General features: G+C 42.2%; 1 protein-coding gene across 1 annotated transcript in view; it reads right to left on the reverse strand.

Moving 5' to 3' along the window:
* The window catches only part of LOC310788485 (transmembrane protein 65-like), a gene marked incomplete at both ends in the record, with an annotated part of 115568 nt that extends 106918 nt beyond the window's left edge, over positions 1–8650 (reverse strand). The window contains one exon of the mRNA XM_083650031.1: positions 8350–8650. Within this exon, the coding sequence (XP_083506157.1) occupies positions 8350–8650 (301 nt within the window). The remainder of the gene's footprint in view (positions 1–8349) is intronic.
* Positions 8651–10465: the final 1815 nt, after the last annotated feature.

Consider the following 10465-nt stretch of genomic DNA (forward strand, 5'->3'; position numbering starts at 1 on the left):
TCAGTTATATAACAGTCCTTCCACAGTGAGGACTCAGAGAGGTCAGGGTCAGTTATATAACAGTCCTTCCACAGTGAGGACTCAGAGAGGTCAGGGTCAGTTATATAACAGTCCTTCCACAGTGAGGACTCAGAGAGGTCAGGGTCAGTTATATAACAGTCCTTCCACAGTGAGGACTCAGAGAGGTCAGGGTCAGTTATATAACAGTCCTTCCACAGTGAGGACTCAGAGAGGTCAGGGTCAGCTCGAATGTTTTCTTCAATGATGTTGAACTGGAATTATTATCAGAATTTAAATACCTAGGTGTGATATTAGACCCCACACTGACCTTTAAGAACCAGGTTAAAAAGGTTGCTAACTCAGTAAAATTCAACCTGCTCAACTTCAAACACATTAGACACAGCATGTCTGTAGGTTCTGCCAGGACATTCTTACATGCTATGATATTTTCTCACTTGGACTACTGTGTGACCAGCTGGTCTCTCACGTGCACATCCACACTCAAACCACTTGAGTCACTCTACAAGAGAGCACTAAAAATATTTGATAAAAAACCCCGCTCCTACCACTATTGTAACATCCTGGTCAAACACAACTTACTAAGTTTCAATAACTTCATTTCCTTTAAAGGTCCCAATTCGTGCAGCTGTAACCTCTTAAAAACGTGTGTATCTGGTCCATAAAACATGATTCTGGATTAATCTGTCGAAAATATAGCAAACCCGTTTGTTGTGACGGAGTTCTCACTTCCTCATCTGGTGCTTCCCAAGAACGGCCTGTTTCTATAATATATTCAGAACTAACAGTTCCCATTGGCCGCTGAGGGAGAGCCCGCCCCAGGCTCCCAGCGGCCAATCAGATTAGCGTCTGTGGACCAGCACGCTAGGTTGCGAGTTATCGTTAACTAAACGGTACTACGCTAAAGAGGACATCTCAAAATGCCTAGACTTACCGAATGCACCTCTGCAGTTGCTGGATCACGTACAGTTGGCGTCGCTCCAGCTAGAAGTGTTAATTTTGTGGCTATAGACTAAATGGTGCAGGTAGCTTGTGTGAGAGAGACCCGCGCAGTATGCAGGAGGAAGCTAGTGACGTCCCGATTCCCCCAGATTCCCCTCTGGGCAAACGAAGCGTTTGGGGGTGTGGCTTGGAGGAGACTGCAGAGGGACGCTGGATAGGGACAAATCCAACTGTGGCAGTTCTGAGCGTGTGACCACTCATTACAGGGAGGGCTGACAGCAGTATATATGCATTTACAAGTAAAAACAGCTTTTGCACGGAATGGGACCTTTAAATATGCATGCACGTTTTCAAGGTACTAAATGGCCTTGCCCCTCCCCCGCTAAATGAGTACATCAATCAGAGACCTGTATCTGGATCCACAACCAGAACCACCAGAGCCTCAATTAGAGGCGATTGTGTTATCCCGTACAGGCCCACCACCTTTGGCCAGACAGTTCTGTCTGTCAAGGGTGGCAAACTCTGGAACACAATTCCATCGGCCATAAGGGAATGTCCAACACTAGGCATGTTTAAGGGTCAAGTGAAGAGATGGCTGAAGTCCACTCAACTATGCACACATCAATAGGGTATAGAACAGTATGTCTATCAGAGGAGGTTTTTCCAGTGAGGCATAGGAGGATGGTCCTCCTCTATTAGATTGGGGATTTTATATAAAAAAAATATATATTAAAAAAATATATTTTTTATTTTTATTTTTATATTTTTCATTTATCATATTTTTTTTTATAATAAAATATCAATCAAATGTGTTTTTTCTTATGTGCAGACGCTCATTTTTTCATTCATTATATAGCTCCATGCAGACGAGTCACTCTGGCCCTGGTCCCAGCATGGGGGAGGGGATTCAAAAAACACCCGCCCTGTGGGCTTGATTTATTTGGTAATTTATCTAATGAAAAAATAAGATTGGTTGAAAAAGACTTGCAATTCACAGAAAACAGTGAGAGTGATGTGTTTTCCAACGAATCAGATTGAGGAGGAGGGGAGCTCTCCCTTAGCCCGTGAAACCAGGTGAAACCCTAATTGGTTGTTGTTTGATAGATAGATTGCTTGACATTGATTGACATTCTGTATTGTCCAATGCTGATGAATACGTCTGAAAATCGGCAACGTTGTTCCACTGCCTGGTCTGTGGTCTCTCACGCTGAATCAAGGAGGTGAAATCCACTGCCTGACCTGACAGGAAGGATTTACTGAGACAGTAGCAGCATATCATATTTCCCTCTTATTTTTATTTACTTTTTTATCAATCAGTAAGTGTTCACAAGCCAGACAGTCGTTGATATTGGATTACCACCAAAACGAGTTTCGAGTTGCGGGGAGACGAGCTGCGCGATACGGGCTTTTTGCAATGTCAGAAAACTGGAATATTTGCAACGTCTCGACTGCAGCGTTTCCCCTACAGACAGCACGGATATTCAAGTAAGTCAATTGATTTCAAGTTATCCGAACCTTCTATTAAATTCGGCGTGGAAATGGTTCACCGAGCAGCGCTATTTTTGTCGTATTGAAGTTTCATCCTGTAATTTCTTATACTAAAACCCGCGAACTTTAAATTCACACATTTTTTAACTGAATTTGGCCTGTAAATCGATAGCTGACAGCGGGCTCAATTTTAAAGCTTGAGTGGTGATCTTTATATCATATGAAAGTAGAAGAAATAAGGAATCGATTGGGATGAAGCATGTCAACCTAGGATGTCGGGAAGGGGGGGTAAATAACGCTCCAAAGTTGATAACTAAATGAGTAGTGCAGCACTGTTCACAGGAAGACACACTCTCGTTCCAGATGCAATTAAGTGTAATTTAACGCTATTTGACAACAGTTTCGGCCATAGACTTTGTCAAGTATCATACAAACAGTGCAAGACAGCCATTATAAAGACAGGTTAGCTGATTGAATGGACAACACCTGTCTTGTGAAAGCACACCTGAGTGTGAGACATCATAGGATGAATCAAAACATTGATGTCACAGGTAGGCTGTATACCATAATATATCATGAATCTATGTGAATAAATAGATTTATATAAATAGTAATCACAGCCTAATGCATAGAGATAAATCCTGAAACCTTCTTGCAACAGTTCTAGCCTAAGCCAGTGGTTTTCAAAGTGGGGTCCCCAGCAAAAAGGGGGGATAATCTATTTTCACTATAATTCCATGCCATCCATAAGTAACACAATCTAAGATAGTGTAGAAGTGAGTAACTAGGCTAATTATAACCATAACAGCACAAATAATTGACAAAAATCTCGAAATAAATATACAGTATTTACTCTGAGAAATGAAATAATGAGAAAAGGAACAATTATTGATGGTTAAAACTGAATAATGACATCACAACAGTCTAATCCTAATGCTAATTTAAAATGAGATTTGGGCGTTTTGGGCAAAAACTGCTTGTGGGTGAGAGTATCAGCAGCAGAGCACACGTCATATTTTCCCTGGGACCGCCTCAGGTGCCAGGTGCTGTTCCGTCCTGTAGTCCTCTCACTGGGTGCTAATGCAATGCTCCTCACTGGGTGGAAAGCTAAGAGGCTTGACAGCATGGGAAACATGGCAAATACACACACACACATGCGCGCGCGCACACGTGAAAAAAAAAAGCCCAGGGGTGGCGACCTTCGGTCGCCGCACTAGCTTCCTCCCCTGTTTCCAAGCTCACCAGCCACCACTGATGTCTATACTATATGGATATGTGTGTTGTATCTCTGTATTTTTTTATTTTTTTTCTCTTACATCTGTCTGAGTAAGTCTTCTATGTAGATCTCACTTTTTAGCTGTATGTTGATCCCAAACTCAGGTTTTAGTATCAGACTGTAATTCCTGTATATTTTGTACTCTGCACTTTGTACTATGTATGCTATGTAGAGCTATGTAGAGCTCTAACTCAGGTTCTCACTTTGCATTGTGTTTATATTTTAAATATGTTTTGTTGCACTATGTTACTTTTTACCCCTATTAGGACTATCTCTCTGCATACTTGCACTTTGTATTGTGTTTACATTTTAAATATGTTTTTGTTGCACTATGTATACTTTTTACTAGGGATGCACCGATTGCCATTTTCTTGGCCGATTCCGATTTCCGATTTTTGAATAGTCTGACTTGCCGATACCGATTTTTGCCGATTCCGATTTTTTTTTCTAAAAACAACAATTGACAGCTTACACAAACGTTTTTGTAACTTTGTTTAAAAATTAAGATTCATAGAACAATTCTTACATCTAATGGGGATCCAAATAAACAAATAAACAATTCTTATCATTTGCATGAAGTAGGACCTTCTCACTCAAACACATCTCAAAATAAAAGTGTTCCAGGTTAGGCTACTGGACAGAGCTTTTTTGTGCAAATACAATGAATACAAAAATTAAATTAAATCCAATAGCCTATATCCCACAGCTATCATGCATTTACTTTTCCAAAAGAAAACAGGTGCAACAGAACATCAAAATGATCCATGGACAAGGAGTTTATAGACTGGCTCCAGACCAGTCCTCTTGAGTAGAGGGGAAATGAGTTTATGAGTTACAGTAACGATCTTCAGTCTGAATATCAGGCGGAGTTTACACACAGTCCGAAGTTTGGTATGCGTATTTTTATCTGCCATCCGAAAAAATATCGTCACGCACAGAAAACGTTGCACACTTGTGAGTCCGATGCATTTTTATTATTATGTCCGTCGTTCTCATGTCGTTCTATTTGCAATACGAAACAAATAGTCTCTCCTGTATCCACGTCACGTTACAACATGACTTGACAGGCTGAGGCAGCAGCGCTGATGTGGAATGGAAAAGCAGGTCGGGGAATGGTTATCATACTGGACACAATGCTCGCGTTCACCTCGCCAAGCCGGCTGTGCGCGGTGGCGGGTTGCTGGAGCACCGCTTCCCGGGGAGAGAGAGCAGAGAGAGAGGGGCCAGTGAGGTGAAGCGAGCCGCTCTGACTGGACTCCAGCCGAGCGGGACTCGGTCGCATCTCTGTCCCCACGGCTTATTTTCGACTTGCATGTGTGACAAACTGCGAGCTTTGTCTACTTCACTGACGGTGAAAAAAATCCACAACGAGGAAGGTATGCTGGCGTGTGTGGTGTGGTGGCTGGGTGCCTGTCTCGGTGCTTTGGGGTGCGCGCACGTCATGTGAAAATCGGCTCACAGAATCGGCTATTTAGAGTGACCGGAACAGATCACCGATCGAGGCCGATCACGTGAAAATCGGCCATTTCCGGTCACGTGCCGATCGATCGGTGCATCCCTACTTTTTACCCCTATCAGGACTCTAAGCCTGTATCATCTGGCAGGGGGACTAACAATGGAAATCAGTCTTGTGACTGCAATTGTCGTGCATTTACATTTTTTTTTAAATGTTCATTAATGTACACCTGTCCCCTATCGAACAAATAAAATTAATTGAATTGAATTGAATTGAATTGAAGTTATATAACAGTCCTTCCACAGTGAGGACTCAGAGAGGTCAGGGTCAGTTATATAACAGTCCTTCCACAGTGAGGAGTCAGAGAGGTCAGAGTCAGTTATATAACAGTCCTTCCACAGTGAGGACTGAGAGGTCAGGGTCAGTTATATAACAGTCCACAGTGAGGAGTCAGAGAGGTCAGGGTCAGTTATATAACAGTCCTTCCACAGTGAGGACTGAGAGGTCAGGGTCAGTTATACAGTATAACAGTCCTTCCACAGTGAGGACTCAGATAGGTCAGGGTCAGTTATATAACAGTCCTTCCACAGTGAGGACTCAGAGAGGTCAGGGTCAGTTATATAACAGTCCTTCCACAGTGAGGAGTCAGAGAGGTCAGAGTCAGTTATATAACAGTCCTTCCACAGTGAGGACTGAGAGGTCAGGGTCAGTTATACAGTATAACAGTCCTTCCACAGTGAGGACTCAGATAGGTCAGGGTCAGTTATATAACAGTCCTTCCACAGTGAGGACTCAGAGAGGTCAGGGTCAGTTATATAACAGTCCTTCCACAGTGAGGACTCAGATAGGTCAGGGTCAGTTATATAACAGTCCTTCCACAGTGAGGACTCAGATAGGTCAGGGTCAGTTATATAACACTAACAGTCCTTCCACAGTGAGGACTCAGAGAGGTCAGGGTCAGTTATATAACAGTCCTTCCACAGTGAGGACTCAGAGAGGTCAGGGTCAGTTATATAACAGTCCTTCCACAGTGAGGACTCAGATAGGTCAGGGTCAGTTATATAACACTAACAGTCCTTCCACAGTGAGGACTCAGAGAGGTCAGGGTCAGTTATATAACAGTCCTTCCACAGTGAGGACTCAGAGAGGTCAGGGTCAGTTATATAACAGTCCTTCCACAGTGAGGACTCAGAGAGGTCAGGGTCAGCTCGAATGTTTTCTTCAATGATGTTGAACTGGAATTATTATCAGAATTTAAATACCTAGGTGTGATATTAGACCCCACACTGACCTTTAAGAACCAGGTTAAAAAGGTTGCTAACTCAGTAATATTCAACCTGCTCAACTTCAAACACATTAGACACAGCATGTCTGTAGGTTCTGCCAGGACATTCTTACATGCTATGATATTTTCTCACCTGGACTACTGTGTGACCAGCTGGTCTCTCACGTGCACATCCACACTCAAACCACTTGAGTCACTCTACAAGAGAGCACTAAAAATATTTGATAAAAAACCCCGCTCCTACCACTATTGTAACATCCTGGTCAAACACAACTTACTAAGTTTCAATAACTTCATTTCCTTTAAATATGCATGCACGTTTTCAAGGTACTAAATGGCCTTGCTCCTCCCCCGCTAAATGAGTACATCAATCAGAGACCTGTATCTGGATCCACAACCAGAACCACCAGAGCCTCAATTAGAGGCGATTGTGTTATCCCGTACAGGCCCACCACCTTTGGCCAGACAGTTCTGTCTGTCAAGGGTGGCAAACTCTGGAACACAATTCCATCAGCCATAAGGGAATGTCCAACACTAGGCATGTTTAAGGGTCAAGTGAAGAGATGGCTGAAGTCCACTCAACTATGCACACATCAATAGGGTATAGAACAGTATGTCTATACTATATGGATATGTGTGTTGTATCTCTGTATTTTTTTATTTTTTTTCTCTTATATCTGTCTGAGTAAGTCTTCTATGTAGATCTCACTTTTTAGCTGTATGTTGATCCCAAACTCAGGTTTTAGTATCAGACTGTAATTCCTGTATATTTTGTACTCTGCACTTTGTACTTAGCTATGTAGAGCTATGTAGAGCTCTAACTCAGGTTCTCACTTTGCATTGTGTTTATATTTTAAATATGTTTTGTTGCACTATGTTACTTTTTACCCCTATTAGGACTATCTCTCTGCATACTTGCACTTTGTATTGTGTTTACATTTTAAATATGTTTTTGTTGCACTATGTATACTTTTTACCCCTATCAGGACTCTAAGCCTGTATCATCTGGCAGGGGGCGAATTAGGGAGTAAAAAAAAAAGTAAAGTATAATTGGGGAGAAAATGGGGGGGAAATCAGAAGAAGAAAAACAAGACCAGGAGACCTGGTTCTGCCAGACCCAGAAGGAACAAATTCCTAGTAGGCAACACACCTACAAACCACTTTATAAGTTAAAAGTATAAATCATTTTAGGCATTTTGTGTGTGTGTAGCATTTTGTGTATAGGGGTATTTGGTTATAGATTTGTGTATCCACCTTATTTCTAGCTGCCATGATGCCTGATGGGTGCTCCGACAGACAAAGCCTCCTGTAGGCCGACCCCCTGCGTCTGGCAATCATATCCTGATATAACTTCAGTTTGATGATGTAGCCTATATACTAGGGGTGTCACGATACACTCAGTTCACGATACGATACGATACACGATATTAGGTTCACGATAACGATACGATACGATATTTTAACATTATTTTTTTGCAATCGATTTGTAAGTTGAGGGGGCATCCTCCACGCTAATTTGAGTAATTTCACCATTTTCATCCTCCGTGTCTGTAATGTCCCTCGTCTGTTCAAACAAAGCAATGAAAAGGAGAGCGAGCATGCAATCAGATGCAGATCAGTGCCACCATGTTCAGCTTCTTTTTCTCGCGATATGAGATTTCATCTCAACGATACATATTGTTACGTTTTGATATCGCGATATATTGTGGGACGATATATTGTGACATCCCTACTATATACTGAATGTATGACTGATTTATGATGAGCTATGTCAGCCTGAAATTGTGTGTAAACTCCATTCACAAAATAAAAAGGCAGCTGGACTGAATTTCCACTCAATGCAAAGAGCATTCATGCACAGATATAATATCTCTGGTATCCTACCTTGAGCTATGGCTATGGACTCGAACCTGTGCAGTTCCCGCAGCAGACAGGTACGCTCCGACGGGTGAAGGCTATAAATAAACTCCTTGGCTCCCTGTGGCGAGGTGAGCGGCTCCATGGGCTCCTTCATAGGGTGTGTGCCCAGGTGACACGTCTGCACCAGCGTGGAGGTGACCCTGCCCGGGGGGGTGACCCTGCCCGGGGGGGTGACCCTGCCCGAGGACATTGCGGTAGGGGCGGCTCTGGCCAGCGCGGCCCCCGCTCGGAGGGAGAGGGCGGGCCGCAGGACTTTCCGCAGCATCTCTGTGATGGGGGGGGGGGGGGGGGGGGGGTCAAGCAGTGCCTGGTGGAGAGTAGAGCTGGGTAAAAAAAAAAAATCAATATATCGATATCAAATCGATATTCATATTCAGATTTGAAGGAACTGATATCGATTTATAAATCCCAATATCGATTTAATATAATGCCTTTTCCCCTGCATGGTTTGGTACTTCTTAGCGCAACGAGATCTTATTAAACATCAGTAAACATTAATATTTTTAGTAGAGGGTTCCTTGTACAATTTACAGCATTCATTCTTTGAGAAGCTCTTTCATAATATCCAACCAAAATTGCTATTGTAACTGAAATATTGATATCAAATCATATCGGGAAACGAATCGGGACCTTGTATTTGGAATCGAATTGGGAAATCAGTGGTGATACCCAACACTAGTGGAGAGTAGAGAAGGGCAACGCTGGGCTGGGCGATATTTCAATATTCTCATTGATCGTCTTTCAGTGGGGTCATGTCTTTCAGTGGGGTCATGTCATGATGATGAAGATACTCAGACACACATGTCTGCTGTCTAAATTGAAGCTATTCTTACTTAAAAACTCCGAAAAATTGAAATATGTTAAGAACATAATTTGAATATTATTGTTTCACATCAGATCACACCTAACATCACCATTCTATTCCAGGGATGCAAAGTGGATAGTGGAAAAAGGTGACAGATCCAGGGCGGACATTGCGATGAAAGGTCCCAGCGAGCATTTTTCGGTTGAAAAGACATTTAAAAAACGTTTAGGGTCAACGTTGAAAAAACGTGCAAGGAAGGTTTGAAAGTGAAAGTTTTTTCACCCACTATTTGCAGACGTTTATTGAACATTCAGATTTAGACCATATTTCACCAGGAAATTAAATTAAAAATTCAGCAGCGCACACGGGATTCGAACCCCGCTTTCCCACATTCAAGCCAGTCCGCGCTGAGCTATATATTTTCTTATACTCTGTAGAGAGCTGGGCACATATATACTCTATCTCGCACACAACTTGTAGACTACATGATTGTCGACATCGGAGGACAAGTTATTTTATGTGATGTGTGTACGAGACTATTATATTAATGTAACAGACTAAAATTATGTTGTGTGTGTGTGTTGTCTATAGGCTGTAGCCTATGGCTTCAGAGGTTAACTTCATTTAACACCAGAGACTGAGGAGGTACACAGAGCCTCCTATACAGTCTGTACAATAACATAGCGTGCCCAGAGCACCTCGTTCCGCACTTGGTGCAGACCGGTGCAGACTTGCTTTGGTCTAGTCTAGTCAGTCACGGTTAGTATAGCTACTTGCGTTACTGCGTTGCTGCAGGAACTGAATTCATTATTTTATAGTATTGCGCTAAACTATTAACCATAGTTGTGTCCTGGAAGCTTTTTGCTGGCACCACATAGCCTATATAGTCCCATATTTATGATATTTCATGTGACATAAAATGCGTTGAAATGTAGTTTTCGTATAGACCAGATTTCAACTCTCAGTTACACAATAAAATGGACAAATGCCAATTCACACACTATCAATATTGCCTCTATTCCAAGCTACAACAAATGTTTTAACAATATGATGCACCAAATTGTGTTTTTTTTACACGTTGACGTTGTAACCGCATTTTAGCCGGTTGAAAAGAGGGTGAAATTAGGTCTTAGACGTTCAAACCCAATATCACCCAGATTTCAACTAAAAATCAACGTTGAAAAAACGTTTTGTGCTCGCTGGGGTAGATTATAAAGGTGACTTTTTTTTTGCATCCCGCGGTTCTATGACATGGACATTCATATTTCTATTGAA

This window comes from Poromitra crassiceps (assembly GCF_964638095.1).
Source record: "Poromitra crassiceps genome assembly, chromosome: 1".
Taxonomy (NCBI): domain Eukaryota; kingdom Metazoa; phylum Chordata; class Actinopteri; order Beryciformes; family Melamphaidae; genus Poromitra; species Poromitra crassiceps.